Raw genomic sequence first — 19,307 nt, forward strand, 5'->3', positions numbered from 1 at the left:
AGATGGATGCTTTACTTCTTCCTGAGAGATCTCTGAATTGAGAATCACATTTGTTCAGAGATCGGTGATGATGTTCCTCTAGGAATTTCTGCTTGTTTAGAGTCTGCTTTAAAACAGGTGGTGGCTCCTTGGAAGGGGTGGTGTTGGCTCCCTGGAAGGGTGGGCCATTGCTCCGTGGAAGGTGGGGGGTGGCCCCCAAGAAAGGGGTGGTGGCTCGCTGGAAAGGGGGGGTGGCTCCCTGGGAAGGGGGGGTGGCTCCCTGGAAAGGGGGGGTGGCTTCCTGGAAAGATGAGTTGGCTCCCTGGGAAGGGGGGGTGGCTCCCAGTCCCCGGGATCATATTTAACAAAGAGTCAGACTTTTAGTGAGCATGTTGTGAGGGTTTCTTCCTGCGTATCTGCAGGAAGGTTCCGTTTGGGTATTCAGACATCTCTTCTTAACTATCACAGCAGCACCTTGGCTCTGAATGCAAGACATGAATGAGCAGCAGTAGGAGTCAGGATTCGGTGTGCATCGTCCAAGTACGGGGGTGGCGTGAGCTCATGCCTCCAGAGGAACCTCAATGAACAGATTGGGCATGGGATGACAGTCCATCTCCATTGCCACCAATAAAATGATTGCATCTGCTCTAGCCTTCCTCTCCAGTGGTTCTAACTACAGTCAGCCTCTTGTTCTTCCTATACAACTCAGCATGTCTCCCCTTCAGAACCTCAATTCATGTTGAATCACATTAAGTCGTCTTCGGTGCTTTGCTGGCCTTGTGATACAGATGACATGGCAAAGGCATACATTCAGCCCGTTGATGGCCACCTTGAAGTCCTCTTGAAGTGCTGCACACATTCTCAGGAGCACCAGTTGAAGAAGCCAGCATTTTTTGTTTGCCATGTGAGCCGATGACTCCGTCTTTGCCTTTGTGCCTGACATTAGGCTTCTCACTCAGCATCTAAATTTGAAAGGGAAGTGGTTAGGACTTTTCTGCCATAGAGCACAGTTGCCTCGTTCTGTGCGCATATCTAGAACATCGTGTCACAGGAGCTCATGAATTCCAACTCTAATCCATGCAAATTTGACCTTAAACCTAATGTCAGACAAAAACAAAATTATTTTCCAAAAATAGGGACGTGGATAATGGCCGTAATTGTCGATTGTTCCGGCTTTAACCTTGGTTTCGGGACATTTGGGGTAGTTATGGGTCGTTTGTCAACAACATCCCCCCCGATCACAGAGGTTTGTTTTCTGTTATTGATGACTCCCTCTACTCTTCTAACACATCTCTTTTCTTTACTTAACACCCACCAGGGCTCTGAACAAATGCTCTGTGTCCATACCCCATGGTCCGTGTGACCCGCTCACCTTGGGATCTCGCCTTTGTTTTCCGTATCCTGTGTGTTTCCCTCTCACTCTCACACATTTTTCCTTTGAACTACTGAGTCTGTCTGTTTGGCCCCGCTACTTTCTTTTCTGTCAATGAATACATTTGCCCTCTAACCGTAAAACATGAGTTGGTTTTGCGAACAGTGCCGATGCCCAGACTTCCCTGTCCCAAGGCAAACCTGGTCCAAAAGAAGTGGCCACTGGAGACAACCTGAGAGTACTGCCTCATATGGCTTTATAACACGTAAACTCAAGGCCACACAAGATTCCCAAAGCATGGTTTTCCAAAGGCCTGGAGGAATTTAATTATCTGGGTTTAGAAGAAATGTGCTCTGATTCAAATCTAATGTCCAAATGAATTGTGAGTCATAATAATTAGAATATAGACCCTCATAAAAGGAAGGTTCAACAGAGTGTAATATATGTAAAATATGATCTGAGAAATTGGAGATTGGGAACCACTGCAATACCTGGCTGTATAAAGTTTCTGTTGCATTGTGTAGCATTTTAATAATTTAGCTTACATGTCCAAGCCTGCACAACTGCTTGGCTGGAATTTGTGTCGGAGTGGGTCATTCTAGTGGGTAGGGGGGCTTTCCTTTCTGTTGTTGATATTTGTCACCTAATACTTTCTTTGTTCCTTTTTTCGCCTTCATTGTTTTTCTGTGTTAGTTTCTGTATGATTTCCTGTTTGTGTTTGTCTGTATGTGTGCTCAGTAACAAATATCATCACTGACTCTTTTTCGGTTTGCAGCATTTGAGACATCCCCAACAGCCATTTCACGTGTGATGGCACATCATTCCATGGCACTCTCCAGTAGCACCATAATGACCACTACAGTCTAGTTCTGGGCCTTGGCTGCACCATTAGCCAAAGAGTGACTGGGAAGCAGATTGGGATTTTCAGAAGGGATTTCCTGGTCCTGTTGCGCCCTTCAGACTGCCAGAAGAGGGGCCTGACAAGACCATGGAGGTCACTGGACTGACCCACAGACCTCTGGGTCAGAGGAGCAGCGTGGAAAAAAGCAGAATAGATGCGCAAAAGGGGTCGAAAGAACGCAGGCCGCAGAAAATGGAAGAAGTTGGCACACAGTAAAAACACATTTGATCAAAGAGTCCTGAAAGAGTCCAGTACCTACGAGGGCTCGCCCGGTTAGTAACTGAAGGTTCTTCCGTACAGCTACTTAAAACTGCTTCGTATGACAGTTGTTTTACTGTGGAACCCAGACAGCACTCATTTCTTCTTTGGGGGGACGCACCACGAACAGGAAGTTCAGATGATTTACATTCCAAGGAACATGTTCACACTTCCCTTGTCCAAATGTCTGAATTGTGATGCAATTCAACTGTTGCCTAGCTAATGCAATTCTGACAAAATGCTGTCTGGGATCCACCCTAAAAAGAACATGCTTACACATGCATGCATTGGCACAGAGCACAGATTAAATCCATGGAACCCCGCTAGGGCTCAGTCTTGACCTTAACCAATCAGTGACACTTTCGGTTAGAGTCAAACAGTCACATGCAGTTCCAATATAAAGAGAAATGAAACCGAGTAACCTGTGTGGAGACTTCCCTTCCAGTTCATTTGAGTGGAGTTTTTTTACTCACATGGAATCAGACAATAATAATGTCAATAAGGTCGTTTGATGCTCACACAAAAAAAATCCAAAAAATCATACTAAGGTCTGAAGTTTTCTGTGAAATGTGTGTAAAATTGGAAATAGAACATATTATATTTTTTGCCAGATCTGATAATTTGTTAACATTTTATTTTAAGCATACTTAATACATAAAATGTGTGTCTTTCGTTGGTGCATGAATCAGAACAATTAGGGAGGTTTACTATTGAGTTATTAAAATAACATATAATATTAATGAGCATTGCGTTTTGTGGAAATGTCTCATTAACAATTAACATGTTCTTGTAGAAACTCTGATCAGTGTATAGAGTTTTATTCACCATGATGCATTCAAAGGACTCCTTCCACGACCCCAACTCAATGTATACCTAATGTGCCTAATGTGTTTTTCCAGGACAGCTTAAGAAGAATTCCCCAGAAGATATTCCCTTTGCTTTCTAGACTTAGATCAAATAATTTTGTGGATCTAAAAATAAACAGAATAACTATGAAATACATGATTAAAGATCCTAGGGGACATATAGTTAGTCCATGTTTCATCATATGTCCTGAGCGTTATTAATTATCGCACCCACAGGTCAGTAGATCTGATACTTGACATACAACTTGCCTCAAAATGCAGACTGTGGAACAATGACCCCCTCTAGTGGGGGAATATTATTTCAACACAACGTTTAACAGCAGGAGTGGACTGGCGGTCTGGCATTTCTGGCAATTGTTGTGTGAAAGAAATAAATGACAAGGGAGACGTGTGAAGTTGTGATCACATGAGCACGTTGTTATTAACATCCATAGTACGTTGATAATCTCATACATAGACGTCATTATAAAGCATGGACAAGGAGCTGTCGCACATGTTGTCAAATAGGATCATATCACAGGAGGCTGGCGAGGCGGGAGCAGTGGCGTCTAGAGTGGAGTTCACAGAATGGAATCGGACTAATTGGGCACTGCGTTTCACATCCATTCCGTTCCTTCCATCCTGGACGTTACTATGAGCCCATCCTCTCGATTCAGATTTCTCTGGCCACCTGGACATCAAATGGACACGTGAACAGAATGGTAGAAGTGGCGCCACTGGTGCTACAGAGTAAAAGCAGGATTAATGGCTTACCTCTATCAGACCATGGAAGAGAGGAACAGGACAGACCCTGCCTAAATATGGCGCTGACAAGGTGTCCTGATCTTGTCCAGGTTCTGACAGTGTCCATATTTCGTAGGCAGGTGCAGATGATTAAAAGCCACATTGTGATCTGATTTTGATCGTTTGTTATAAGTGTATATGGACAAGACCAGGACATTATCAGGAGAAATAATTAATGTAAGATCCAGGTGAAAATGGGGCAAGAGAGAGAGAGTGACAAGGGGAATTAACAGAATCTTTCATCTTCTTATAACTAATCAATTGCAAGTACAAGGGCAAGAAACCATAGTGAACCTGGGCCTCTAGATGTCAAAAGTTACTATGGAGAGAAAAGTCATCTGCACCATATCAATCACATTTCAAATGTTTCTCACTCTCTCTCTCACTCCACACTAGCTGATCATTAAGACTACTGCAGTACATGTACAATACTGTCTGTCACATGGGACTCTGCAGCAGCCAGAGGATGTCAATGAAGAGCAAACTTTGTCTGGAAGACTAACAAATCAGAGACGTCATCCTGCATATCTGACACACCTTTGCTGCATTTCCTGCACATTTCAGTTCATCCACCCTGTTAAGTTTTGGCGATAGATAGATGCCAAAATTCTGAACAGACTATTGTTATACGTATCTAGTTTTGGCAGTTAGCTACCTCCATACAATGTACTTCAACCACTGAATCTATTGTACCTTACTCATAGTCTTAAGGTTAGCATTGATGCTAACTCTCACACTATGTTACATTTACAAAATACTTGTTAGTAACGCAATAATATATTAAAATACAGTAGTTGAGAATCCATATTAGCTTCTTATGTCTCGTTCTTTCAAAATGTAAATATTGAGGAAATTAAATATATTTACAATTCCAAACAAAATAATGAATTCATTTGTGGAATAAAAAATCCAGAAATTATATAAAAAATTAAACAACTGTACAACAAAATAAAATTGTTGGTTTAAAGCTAGGTTAACGGATTTATTTTCAAATATGTCCCAGTAATTTAAGTTTTGCTAACCCATTATTTTAATGTGAATGTCTAAATAATTTAACTGTGGATTGTTAGGCTCTATAAGACACCCACGCCTAGGTGTTAATACATAGTTTTGAAAATAATCTAGGGTTTAGTCCTAATCCCAATTGCCAAACTCTGGATTTCATGTACAGCTCAATCTGAACATAAGGCCACATCTGAAACATCTGAAAGCAACAAATGCATACAAGCCATAGACGACACGTGTCGGGGTCCCTTTTAAAATACCTCCCAGCCTCTTCGCTAGCTGCATATTATTCCCTCTCAACTGGATAATTCGTACACATTTTTCAGACAGAAAAACCTGAGATGTCAACTGGAACCTCTCAGGACTGAAACCCCGGAGAAAGCGGCTGGTTTGACACACCGTAGCATGTATAAAACACCACGTAAGGACCAATGGGTGGAACCACTGGTCGGGGCCAGATGCATCCAGATCAGCAGCTCTCTCCGTGGTTCTTCCTCAAGCACTTTAAGGCATACACAAGAAACATCGGTCCCTTTCCCTGTTATTGTGAAACGGAACCAATCAGTATCATTTAAAGGATTTTAACTACATCAAAACATTCTTTGTAGGGCCCGGTGGGCAATTTTGGGCTGGGGGTGTAGAACTGCCTCCTCAACATGTTCAGCAAAGCCCCTAAACAGACCTCCAAAACCAGGCCTTGCTTTCATTGGACATCCTTTGTTCTTTATTCACCACCACTGCCATTGCATTCGCATGGGTTTTCCTCAAAAATAATAAATAATATCATCATTAGTCCATAAATAAATGGCACCCACCAGATGTTTAAGTTATTATTGGCCTATATAGTATGTATGGATTGATATACAGACAAATATATAGCTCAAATCTTATCATAGCCTTTTCAATCTGATGGTTTCATCTGTACTCATGGTACTGGGTCCATAACCCTCTCCAAAAAATGTGCAATTATACTGGATAAAGGGGAGTGTGGGGGTCAGATGGGAGGAGCTAAGGGTTTGGGTTCAGAACAAAGAGAAAGTGAAACAACAAAATGTCTCACAGATGCTAGGTTACATGCACTAGGGCCTAGCTCAGTTCAGTTCATCCCATCCGTCAAAATCAACAGGAAGTGACAGGAAGGAGACAGAAGGATGTTCTTGGGTTTGTCCAGTCAGACCTTCTGGTCTGATGGTTGTGTGGTCAAGGCGATGAATATCTGCGGATGACGATTAATTGATGAAAATAGTTCAAACTGGTCGTCTGTCCACTGGTAATTAATCCACAAAGAGATGACAGCTAGATCACACAAACAATGTTGTCTTTTTTTGTGTTTTGTAACAAAACTAGTTACTGATGTCCTACTACAAAGCAGGGGGTCTCCGGGCTTTAAGTAAATGAAGTAAATCAAGCAGCATGATGGTGCTGTGGATCCATTAAATGACAAGTCTTTAAGCAATCCTCTGAAGTCTGCCATTAGCATTAGCACTAGCATTAGTACTACTAGCATTAGCAATAGCATTTAGCATTATCGTAGCACTGGCATTCAAAGTGTGGCACGGCTATATATAAAGTATATTCTATAAGCATGATAAAGCACAGCTATGCGTGGTATTGTGTCTATCATACGGCTGAGCTAAGGCAGTCTTTGTAGCTAGCCTCGTCTCATTCTGTCAGTGGTCCTCAGACTGTTTGGTTAGCATGTGTGTGTTTCTGTCTGTCTGCCTGCCTGTCTGTGTGTCGTGCGTGTCTTTGAATCTATACATGCATGAGTTTAGTGTATATTCATGCGTATATAAGTGTGTTTTTGCCTGTATGCTTGCCTACGTGTATATTTCCTTACGTTAGCGCATGTTTATGTCTGTGTGTGAGTGTGTGTGTTGCTGTGGGTGTTGTTCTGTGTGTGTGTCATGCTCATCTCCATAGTACAGTAATTACACATTAAACTCCTCAGAATCCATCGTCTCGTTTGCAGCAAGGGACGATCCTTCTTTGTCCCTCTGAATCCTTCACCTTCATCTCTCTCTGTTCCGCTAACACCCTCATCCCTCAACCCTCATCCCTAACCCCTCATCCATTCACCCCTACTGTGGCCCAGGGGTTCAGTGGTGTCGAACAATTCCTGATAATTTCCCAAAACCTTCAGGTTTTCCCACAAATCGTGATCGGAGGATGGACTGATTTCCTTCAACCGGGATTTCTGGAAAACCGGGTTTGGGAACCCCTGCGGGAGTCAGTGTAGCCCTTGGGGTCCCTGGCTGTCATCCAGGCTTTTCAGGGTGACATAAATGATGGGCACCAGGCCCTGTTGGGTCCCAAGGGAGCAGAGCAGCCAGTCGGAGTCGGCCCGGCTAAGGACCCTCAGAACATCTCCCTTTTGGAAACTCAGCTGGTCGGGCTCCGTGGCAATGTGGTGGCATAGGGCATGCACCACACTGGAGGGGGGAGAGACAGAGAGAGAGAGAGTGGGAGGGAGAGAGAGAGAGGAAGGTAGAGGGAGTTCTTGTTAAACCCCTGAACAGTGGCTAGTAAAATGTTACATTTACTTTGTTTACAAACAGTGAAGCCAGCTGATTTCAGATTTTTGGAAGAATCAATGGATAAATGTAATTAATTCATAGGTCAAAAACATTATGTAGCATTTCCAGATTGCCCCTTAAAACTATTTCATACAAATCCTGCGGCAGAAAGAAAAGCTCTGTTAAAACATTTTAATGCAGATGGTGTTGGGTTCAGGCTTAAATGCTGACGGTGTTGGGTTCAGGCTTAAATAATGATGGTGTTGGGTTCAGGCAGAAAAAACTTGATGTGATTAAAAATGTCAATACATTTTACATTAAACATATCAGATAAACATATCATGCATTAATACAATACTAACATGTCTACTTTCACTGCCCTAAAAAATATGACTAATGGATAGGTATAAAACATACAAAGGCAGTGATCTCTTAAATGGTCTGACCTTACCATGGCTGTTTGGTTTGGGTCTCTTGTGGCACGGGAGTAGGCAGAGAGGGTTGGTTCACAGTGGGCGTGGCCGGGGGAGCTGAAGGCTCCACCCTCTTAACCGTTCCGGCCCCCACTGTCTGAGCTACTAGGTCCAGAACAGACATATCCAGACCTGTCAACCAGCCGGACGGCAGCCTGGACGGGACACAGTGCAACGGTACATCACTGTCAATGGCAGGTTTTATAAAATAAAAATATAAAAGGCAATGTTTCTGTTTCAAATTAATGTGGTGTATTACCTTAGATACTATAGAATATCACTTCAATACCAATTTAACGCTCATTCAACACCACTCACCTGCTCTTCTGGTTTTTCACAGGCTTCTGATCAGCTCCAGTCAGTCTGGAGGGAGACCCAGCCCCACCTATGTTGGACCCAAACAGCCTGCTCCACCGCATCCCCTGGCCCGGGGAGGGGCCATCAGCCTGGGGCACGGACTGGGCCGCTGTGGCCTCAGGCACCAGAGGTCCTGGATCCTTGTCCTGGGTGAGCACAGACTCTGGAGGACTCCCCATCCAGGAGGGTCTTCCTCTTCCCCGGGACCCTGTCGACTCCCCACTGGAGCTGGAACTGCTCTTGCTGCTTCTCTCATCATCCAGGCTAGACTCCGCCCCCTCCACCACGCCCTCCCTGGCGGGCGGGAGCTGACTTGTGCTGTGGCTCCGCCTCTCGACCGACCTTTTCCTCTTCTCGCTCTTGACGAACTTGGACCCGCCCTGTGCTGACTGGTCGATGTAGACCTGGGAGCTCTGCATTAGCTGGTACCACCAGCCAGCCTGGCGATCGCGTTCCTGCCGCTGACGACCCTCTTCCCCCACATCCCTCTCTTTCTCCTTCCTTCTCTCCTTGTCTACCTCCTCTGCCCAGCACTCTCCTCCAACCCCCTTCGGTCTCTTCAATGCGCCCCGCCCCCTCCCACTCTCCCTCCACAGATTAGCAAAACCTGTTCCTAATTCTGTTGACATTGGGTGCGTTTCGACAAGCCCAGCCCCTAAACGGTCCATCCCATCCCCGTCTCTTGTCGACCCGGTTCTCATCATCTTCCTCTCCCAACGTCCCCTCTCACCTACCGCTTCCATCCTAGGCCACGTTCCCTCTCGTCTGAGCCCCGGCCTCTCTCTCTTCCCTGGCCCAGAACTTTCCTTTTTGTCCTCATGCGCTTCTTTCATAGACTCCGCCCTCCGTGAGTCGGTGCTCCACCCCCTCATGAGCTGAAAGGTGGAGCGTGTTGACTGGTCCAGGCTCTGGCCGGCGGAGGCGGAGCAGAGCTGCTCCTTGCTTCTCAGTTGTTCCTGGCTCTTCTGGACCAATCGCTGCTCAAACAGCAGGTCAAGGTCAAATGGCAACAGGGATAAGGGCTGTAGGAGTAGGAGGAGCTCCTCAAACATAGGCTGGCACGGCCCCTGGGACAACGGCAGGAAACCCCACGGGTGGTAGTGAGCTGCTACAACGTCTGATGAGGGGAAGAGAATGGAGTGACAAGGGAGGACAGGAGGGGGAGAGGGTGGAGAGACAAGGGAGGACAGGAGGGGGAGAGGGTGGAGAGACAAGGGAGGACAGGAGGGGGAGAGGGTGGAGTGACACGGGAGGACAGGAGGGGGAGAGGGTGGAGAGAAGGGAGGACAGGAGGGGAGAGGGTGGAGAGACAAGGGAGGACAGGAGGGGGAGAGGGTGGAGTGACACGGGAGGACAGGAGGGGGAGAGGGTGGAGAGAAGGGAGGACAGGAGGGGGAGAGGGTGGAGAGAAGGGAGGACAGGAGGGGAGAGGGTGGAGAGACATGGGAGGACAGGAGGGGGAGAGGGTGGAGAGACATGGGAGGACAGGAGGGGGAGAGGGAGGAGAAAGATGGGAGGACAAGGGGGAGAGAGATGGGAGGACAAGGGAGGGCAACAGTTAGACCAGATTAGAGGTATTTTAGACCATCAGACTGGTTCTAAGCTCACTTTTCAAGACTAAAGACACATTTGAATGCAGTGTCTGAGTAGTATGTACTTTACCTTCATGAGTATACAGGTGATTGAACCAGAACTCCAAGGAACGCAAACTGTAATAGATCACAGATGGACAGGAGTCACTCACAAAGGCTGTGTGTTTATTCTACACGGACTTTCCTCAATGTTCCTCAGGTTTTTGAGGTTAAATAAAAAGCTTCTGATTTCCACTTTAATATTCTGACTGTAAACAAAAAATATATATCAACCCAGACAACAAAGTGTTGAATTAAATTTCTCTCAATTCACATTTCCGGTTTCTTCCAGATAATTTTCAACTATAGATTACATTAACATTATACACTAAAACATAATTCAGTACCATAATAATGTTAATGTTAGTGAAACAAATACGTAGAACTAGTAGATTCACTTAGTTAGGGTTGGGACTAGTAGTTGGGACTTGGAGTTAGGGTTGGGACTAGTAGTTGGGACTTGGAGTTAGGGTTGGGACTAGTAGTTGGGACTTGGAATTAGGGTTGGGACGTGTAGTTGGGACTTGGAGTTAGGGTTGGGACTAGTAGTTGGGACTTGGAGTAAGGGTTGGGACTAGTAGTTTGGACTTGGAGTTAGGGTTGGGACGTGTAGTTGGGACTTGGAGTTAGGGTTGGGACGTGTAGTTGGGACTCGCGAAGATAGGAATTAGTTTAGAAGTAGCATACTCACTTGAGGAGTCCAAAGATGAAAGCATTGAGTCTCATGCTGTGATTATTGAGCTCTGAGAACTGTGACACCTTGGAAAACATGCTGTGTAGAAGACGGGTGGAGGGGCCTGGGGAAGGGGTTAGAGAGGGGAGAATATATCACCTTAAAACCAAAACATTGATACTTTTCCATCCCATTAATGATAGTGTTATCACCACCTATCAAGCAAAACAATATTCATAATTTAATCTTGCCATCATCCTGAACAATATTAAACATCCCAATTTACCATCTTTCCAAAGAATATTAGTTATTTATTATAATATTTGTTAACTTATTATCATCCAAAACAATATGAATCATTCTAAATTAGCATCAACCTAAACAATATTAATCATTCTAACATAGCATCAACCTAAACTATATTAATCATTCTAACATAGCATCAACCTAAACAATATTAATCATTCTAACATAGCATCAACCTAAACTATATTAATCATTCTAACATAGCATCAACCTAAACTATATTAATCATTCTAACATAGCATCAACCTAAACTATATTAATCATTCTAACATAGCATCAACCTAAACAATATTAATCATTCTAACATAGCATCAACCTAAACAATATTAATCATTCTAACATAGCATCAACCTAAACAATATTAATCATTCTAACTTAGCATCAACCTACACAATATTAATCATCCTCATAATCTTACATGTTATCATCTTCCTCCCTCCCTCCTTTCCACCCCCCCCCCACCCCCCCCTCCCCCATCCAGTACCCAGCTGTGTGGAGGCTTCCACCAGGCTCCAGGGTTGGTTGCGTCTCTGTCCGATAATCAGGTCCAGCACATAGGCCTTCAACCCGTCCTCCAGCACCTCCCGGAGAGCCGGACACAGGTACTTCAGGATCAGGTGACCCACATTGGGACTCACCCAACTGTTCCCCAGCTTTGCCTAATGGATGGAGCAGGGAGGAAAGGAGATGGGAGGCAAACGTGTGGGTGGAGGAAGATAGAGAACAGCACCAAAAGGAAGGAGAGGGAAAGAGAGGGAACAGGGAAAAGAAAGACATATAGGTTGGTTTCTGTAGGCCTACAGTAGTTCAGAAACCAATAGGTGAGTTAAATATAAAAGGAATTATAGCAACCAAGAAGAGGACCATACCTTCACATCAGGGTTCCTACTGGTGCCAAAATGAGCCACAATCAGATCAACCGCCGTGTTAATGGCTTTTACCAAACCTGAGAGAAGGAGGGAGAGAGGGACAGAGGGAGGGAGGGAGGGGGAGAGGGAGAGAGAGAGGGAGGGAGGGAGAGAGAGAGGGAGGGGGAGAGGGAGAGAGAGAGGGAGGGAGGGAGGGAGGGGGAGAGGGAGGGGGAGAGGGAGGGAGGGGTGAAAGAGGTGGTGGAAATGATGGGGGAAATGCACTGTGAGTGTAGCTTTAAACAGGCTTCAGACATCTGCTTTCATCTCACGGTAATGAATGTCAGTGAGCTCAATTCCCATGAGCTCAAAGATAATTATCTTGTCCTCGATGGCCAACATCAAAAACAAAATACGCTAATTTGCAAATTTGTAAATGAGGGAATTTCTTTAGAAACTACTAAGATAGTTCAGGATGCAAACAGTGTTTCATACCACATAGTATAGGATAGTATAGTATAGATGTATGACAGGATATCATAGTATAGAAATATATGACAGGATAGCATAGTATAGATGTATGACAAAATAGCATAGTATAGATGTATGACAGGATATCATAGTATAGAAATATATGACAGAATAGCATAGTATGGATGTATGACAGAATAGCATAGTATAGATATATGACAGGACAGCATAGTATAGATATATGACAGGATAGCATGGTATAGATATATGACAGGAAGAGTGGAAGGGTCTACACATCACACTGCAGCATTTCCAACACAGTATTCCTCCAATACCACAGTGAAGCAGAGAAAGCAGGAGGAGCCATACACAGTATTTAATATCATCCTGCCTCTAAACACACACACATCTTGTCTAACCTCTCTTCTGCTGCAGGTCGACAGCAACGTGTGATTGTGTCGAAGAGGAGGATGATGATGAAGAGGAGGCATCCGGAGAGAGACAAAACTCGTCTGGAGGACGTTCTGTCAGGGAGAAGTAATCCGGCAGGAAGTCACTGTAATACTGCAGCTGCTTCACTGACTGGCCTGAACACACACACACACACACACACAGGATGAGGAAACAAACATGTGTAGGACAGTCCCACACACACCCGCGTAAAATCAAACATGCAGTTTCAGAAGAGAGCACCAAAATAAACACTCAAACACACACTAGTTTTAATTTGGCTAAGGAAATGTATTCCCCTTAAAATAATAATAACCCCAATCTTAACCTCTAATCCCTATGATAACTTTTCCCCTTAACATTACATGGCAAAAAACACAGGGAGAGTGTACACATAAATGATATTTTCCTGTTTTAATCACAGCGTACAGAAATGTTTGTTCCTATTTAGAAAGTAAAACCTGTTCACACAGACACACCTACAAACACACACATAAACACTTCTAAACATTCACCTAGGCCATTCACATAGTTAGTAAATGTGTCATGAGCACCATTCAGGCGTCCCAGGGCGTGGCCACTAGAGGCCGGTGGGAAATCAAACACGTTCCGTCGCGTGATTCGCTGACCCCGGGCCCCTCCCCTACGACCAATCCCATCCAGACTGGCCGACCCCACAGATCCCCTCGAGGTGCTCTTTTCCACCCCGAGGGGATTCCTCCTCCGGTACTCCCTCCATTTCAGAGTCTGGGGGGAGAGGTGGTGCCCTGGGGAGGGAGGAAGCGGGACCATGGTGGAAGCACAAAGAACGAGAAAGAAGGTGGTGGAGATGAAAGAAGGAGCAAAGGGACGTGAGATCGCAGAGAGACGGTGATGAGACAGATGAGACAGAGATGGAAACGACAGAGTCAGAGAAAGATAAGGTGGAAGGAGGTAGGTTTTCGTGTGGAGTTTGGAAGGAAAGCAAGACAAATCAAGAAGAGATGGGTAGAGGAAATGTACCCAAGAGAAGGAAAAGGATGAAAGGGTGAGTAAAGATGGTACGGAGAAGAAAAACGTATTGTGGAGAAGAGAAAAAGATAAAAGTTAGTAAGAGAACGCAGAACATCTGTTAAATGACAGGACAGTGGAAGATTCCCCTGACCACCAAACAATGACAGACAAACGCTATATCTTCATTTGAATATAATTACTTGTTGTTTAAGCAGCAAGTAATGGGCATGTTTGGTAGGGGTTATATACAGGGGGCAGATTTTCTATTAGGGCAAATCGAGTCAAATTGTGAAAGTGAAAAGGGAGATCACAAATTTTGGAAACCTTTTTGTCTTTAAATCTCAAAAAGAGATGGCATTTGTACATCAGGAAGAAAATGAGAACAAAAGAGGAAAGAACAAAAAAGAGCAATAACAGAAACCAGTTAAGAGAATGTGCGTGTAACAGGTGCAGCCACGTGAAAAACCAACAACCCATATTGACACAACTGAGCCTACCTCTACTGACAGGACCACACAGACACTGATATAACCCTACTGACAGGACCACACAGACACTGATATAACCCTACTGACAGCACCATACAGACACTGATATAACCCTACTGACAGCACCATACAGACACTGATATAACCCTACTGACAGGACCACACAGACACTGATATAACCCTACTGACAGGACCACACAGACACTGATATAACCCTACTGACAGCACCATACAGACACTGATATAACCCTACTGACAGGACCACACAGACACTGATATAACCCTACTGACAGGACCACACAGACACTGATATAACCCTACTGACAGCACCATACAGACAGAGATACCTACCATGTTGTGTCCTGGGCCCTGGTCCTTGACTCCCCTCCAGGGAGCATGTCGTCTCCTCGCAGCCCAGTGAAGTCTCACTGTCCTGGGGCACGGCAGGCAGGACGGGCAGGGTCCCCCGGTGATGCTGGTGGCAACACTGACCAAGCACTGGAGGCAGTGCAGGGGGCAGGGCACAGCGCTTCACCCCCAGGGGCAGAGGGGGAGGGGTTTGGGGCTTCGGGGCACCAACCGGTGGTGTCTGTGGTGGGGGGGTGTTAGAATGGAGGGGCAGTAGCCCGGCAGAGAGGGGGCACGAGAGGCTGCGAGGAGGCTGGGGGCTTGGGGTGCAGGTAGAGCAGGTTCCTGAGCTGGAGGACACCCCCTGGAGGCGCACCGGGGAATAGCTTCCCAGCGGAGAGGGGCGGACCGAGCCAGGACCGAGCTTAGCCACGGCTGACCCTGCCCCGCCACCGCCCCCGCCCTGTCCACGACGCACAGACTCCTCCCCCGGGTCGCCGGCCACGCCTTCACCCACCTCCGTACCTCCAGAAGACCCTGCGCCCCGGGCCGGCTGCATCCCGGAGACGTAGCCCGTCAGCAGGGGGAGCAGGGGCTTGGGCTGGGCCGGCTTGGAGAACTGGTGGTGGAAAGTGAAGGGTTGGATGGGGAGGGTTGTGGGCCGCTGCTCCTTAGTGTAGCGGACCACGGCGGAGCTGGACGAGGAGCTGGACAGACACCCTGGAGGGACAGAGGGGTGACAGGTGACGGACAGACAGAGAGAGAAAGAGAAGGTCATTAAGGGGTTACATTTCTCTTTCGGCATTCTAGACTTTAGGTCGGCCATGCTTCTTCACGAGCCACATGTCATGCCTGTAATAACTGATCATAGCTGACAGCATGAAGCCGTAATGCAAACAGCTTTGTTTGTAATGCAAACACGAATAGACATATAGGGGAGAGGACATAGTAAGTTTGAATTGATCCAGAGACAGACACAAACTGCCCAGTCATGATTCAAAAACCAGCCAGAGTCAACAGACAGATATTAATAGGTGTTACCTCGAAAGAGTCCAGACTGACCTGTACCCCCTCACACACACATACACACAAACACACACACACACACACACAACCACACAAATGAAACCAAACACACACACGACCGGGCAGAGAAGACCTGGAGGAGAACACTGCGTCACACTGTCCTACAGCAGAAACTGGAAGAGAAGCCATTTTTCTGAGCCTCTTCTTTCTTTCTCTCACTGTGCCTCAGTGTGTGAGCATGTATTTCAGCGTGTTAGTGTGTTAAATCCTCAATCTGGTCTCTGCTTGAGCCATAGGGGTGTGTGTGTGTGTCTGTGTGTGACGTCAGCAGTGACATTGCGCAAGCTGTTTGTCTCCTGTGCTCCGTTATGGAATGACAGTCAGTCTGAATGCAGTAACATATCACCGCCACCAGAGGCATGGCTGAGAGGCGGGTGTAGTAACAAGTTATGGCCACGGGGGAGCTGTTGAGCCATGATTACAGTGACAAAGACACAACACACCCAACAAGAAACTGAAGTAGAGGAGGAAAAACCTCCCTCCCTCTTTTCCTTGTCTTCCTCACCGCTCTCTTCCTTCCTCCCCAACTCCTCCTCTTTCCCAACCCTTGTCCCATTTCATGGTTCATCTCACTTCACCCTGAATGTGTTGTAACAGGGCACAGCAGAGGACAACAAAGACTGTACTGTGTACTGTGTATCTATGATCAAATATGAATACGTATAAAATGGTATATTTCCGCTCATCTTTGTTTTACTATGTATCTTATATTTCAGAATTCTCTTGGTTTTATTATTACACATTTTAAATAGGGTTTAAAGAATGGGTTAGTGTTAGAAGCTTTGAGGTTTAGTTGATGACTAGGTTAGTTCATCTTTAATATGGAACCTACATTCTACTATCATGTTGTACCATTGTGTTATACTCTTGTGTTCTACTGTTTTGTTCTACTATTGTGTTCCATCATTGTGTTCTATTACTGTTTTCTACTATTGTGTTCTACAATTGCATTCTACTATTGTGTTCTACTAATATGTTCTACTATTGTGTTCTACTATTAGGATAATTACTACATACAGCTCATTTCAGTCCTCCTTTACTCTGATTCCCATCCCCTCCTTCTCTCTCCTTTTCCTCCACCTCTTTCTCCTCTCTTTCTTCCCGCCTCCTCCTCGCTGTCGCTTTCACCAGCTGAAACTGTGATAGTTCCGGTAACTATGGTTACCTTTGCTGGTCCCATGAAACGACTGTGTCATTCTGGACCTGTAACAAGGCCAGAGCAGCTGGGCTGAACTCAGAATGGTATTAGAGGCCATGTCGCCCCCATTGGGCCTGTGCCACCGGCACGGTCCCTCCCACAACGAGAACAGCTGGGGAGTCTGTCTGTCCTTCTAGAACATTCCTTTCAGTCCCCTGACTGGAGAATGTTCTCCGGTGGAATTCCAGACTCTCTTCGTCTGCCTCAGTAGTTCTACAGCCTGAAGACATACGTAGATTCACAGTGAGCCTCAGGTCTGCCACAATTCACACGTGTCATTACTGTTTGCCTGCTTGTACCTGCCTATTTCATCCTAAAATGTCATGTTATGTAATCATAAATAAAAACTTTTAAAAAACATGGTGGCCAATAGCCTAGTGACTAAGAGCAGGCAAAATTAAATATATGTAATTCTGTCCCAGAGATGGGCAGTTAACCCTAATTGTTAAATGAGAAATCTTCTTCAGATCCCATTGAAGATGCACAGAGTACAATGTTCAGTTGGACATCAGTCATCAAAAGATTGTTCAAAACTTCAGCTCCATCAATAAACTAAAAGCTTTATAGTCATCTAGCGCATAGCTAGCTATTCTGTCACTCTTTCTCTTCTGTCATGTTCTCCCCCTTTTTTACATTCTGTCTCTTTCAACTTAAAATTCACCACTGCTACAGTTCCCAATTCTTGCTGACAAAGACAACATCACTTGTTCAAGGCCTGTTTCATTAGACCTCACACCTACACACACACACGCACACACACATACATACATACTTAACCAAGCACTTTTTCTTGTCACTGTTTCTTTTCAAGTTGAAAGTTAGCCTATTAATTCCATGAATCCAGTAACAATGTTAACTCACCAATTAGCCAAACACTCTCACATATTCTTTATCATAAATCAACACTCAACAGCAATCAATAACCAACAGAACAGGCACTGACTCCAGGCAACAAGAAGAACATGATGGGTAACCTTCCAGGCAGAATACCCCACATTCCGCCTAGCTGTGGTCGCATGCAACATCCTGGATTGCACAACTGTGCGCCAGATTGCTACATCACACCACGTGGCGTTGAACAAACATCCGGCAGGCCACTGCTCCGTAGTCAGCCAGGAATGTAAACATAACCATTAACTACCGATGCGGCTCTGAACGTACCCGTTTTACGTTATAATTATTTAAAATATTCTTACCCTCAGCCTTGGAGCGCGCCTCTCTGCCACCCCCACCAAGCGAGGGCCTGTCCACGCTGCCCTGGCTGTAGCAGCGCTGGAAGGGCAGACTATGGCTGGGTCCGGGACCCTCCATGATGGGGGAGAAGTCGGTGGAGGAGTGGGCGGAGTGGGTGGAGGAGAAAGGGTCGGTACACACCCCCATCTTCAGAGATGGAGAGCAACTGCTCCCTCCATTTCTCCTCTTGCTCCTGGCGATCTCCGCGAAGGAGGTGACCCGCGGCGGAGGAGGAGGGCTCAGCGGGGCGGCGCCCTCGCTCAGACGGACGGGGCAGCTCAGCATGCGCTCCAGCGAGCCGAGCCGAGGGGGCGGGGACTTGTCCAGGTTCCGGTCGTAGCTACGGGAACGTGGGCGGGTCGCCTGGCCAGCCAGCGGAGGGGAAATGTTGACGTACACCTGGCCCTCGATGACCGGCTCAGAGTACGAGCCGCTCATCTGCTGTGGCTCCCCCTTCTTCCTCTCCGCCTCCCCATCCTCACCTTCATCTTCATCTTCATCATGCTGGGCAGAGAGGCACGCAAGCATAAGACACAAACATTAGCATACCAGCTAGCTATACGTAAATGACATTGAATTTAAATGACCTTGACAGCAAATGAGAGCTTAAACTACCAGACAAGAGCACAGACAGGTGGTTTAAATGGACTTCTATCTTTGTTGTGACAGAGGACGTGAATATGACTCGTCCTTAGACCCCCTGAAGGCATGCAGGCATAATCTGGGACGGCTATCCTGGAATACTCCTTTACAGCATTCCCAGCTGCCTCAGTAGGCAATAACTACAACAATGGCAGTGATGATCTGAGGCGATTGCAGACTGTTGAAAAGAGGATGGACCGTAAGGACCTCTGTGGCAGAGTGTGGCGGCATCAGCCTAAAGGAAATAATGTGTTTGGCACCGTTCTATTCAGCATATTCGAGACATTATTCTTCTGAGGGGAGTGCGAGCCGTCCAAAACGCGTTATACCATCTACTTCCTCACCTCACTTCTGTTCGCCAGCTTCGGGATTTAAACATATGTTAAAAAATATGATAAATGCTCTGAGTCCTAGCAGACTTCCCCTGATT

At 46.0% G+C, this 19,307-nt stretch overlaps 1 protein-coding gene across 4 annotated transcripts in view; it reads right to left on the reverse strand.

The window, feature by feature from the left end:
- Nucleotides 1-3,767: 3,767 nt before the first annotated feature.
- The window catches only part of rusc2 (RUN and SH3 domain containing 2), a 33,087-nt gene continuing 17,547 nt past the window's right edge, over nucleotides 3,768-19,307 (reverse strand). For 2 of the 4 annotated variants that reach the window (XM_029124659.2, XM_029124660.2), the window contains 11 exons: nucleotides 18,199-18,739; nucleotides 14,722-15,438; nucleotides 13,405-13,656; nucleotides 12,859-13,026; nucleotides 11,990-12,066; nucleotides 11,605-11,779; nucleotides 10,833-10,938; nucleotides 10,173-10,219; nucleotides 8,472-9,627; nucleotides 8,132-8,308; nucleotides 3,768-7,596 (listed from right to left, as the gene is read on the reverse strand). In XM_029124659.2, the coding sequence (XP_028980492.2) occupies nucleotides 7,395-7,596; nucleotides 8,132-8,308; nucleotides 8,472-9,627; nucleotides 10,173-10,219; nucleotides 10,833-10,938; nucleotides 11,605-11,779; nucleotides 11,990-12,066; nucleotides 12,859-13,026; nucleotides 13,405-13,656; nucleotides 14,722-15,438; nucleotides 18,199-18,739 (3,618 nt within the window). In that variant the 3' untranslated portion in view covers nucleotides 3,768-7,394. The remainder of the gene's footprint in view (nucleotides 7,597-8,131; nucleotides 8,309-8,471; nucleotides 9,628-10,172; nucleotides 10,220-10,832; nucleotides 10,939-11,604; nucleotides 11,780-11,989; nucleotides 12,067-12,858; nucleotides 13,027-13,404; nucleotides 13,657-14,721; nucleotides 15,439-18,198; nucleotides 18,740-19,307) is intronic. The other 2 variants (XM_029124661.2, XM_029124662.2) reach the window with 2 other exon arrangements.

Source organism: Esox lucius, chromosome 13 (genome assembly GCF_011004845.1).
Source record: "Esox lucius isolate fEsoLuc1 chromosome 13, fEsoLuc1.pri, whole genome shotgun sequence".
In the NCBI taxonomy this organism is placed as follows: domain Eukaryota; kingdom Metazoa; phylum Chordata; class Actinopteri; order Esociformes; family Esocidae; genus Esox; species Esox lucius.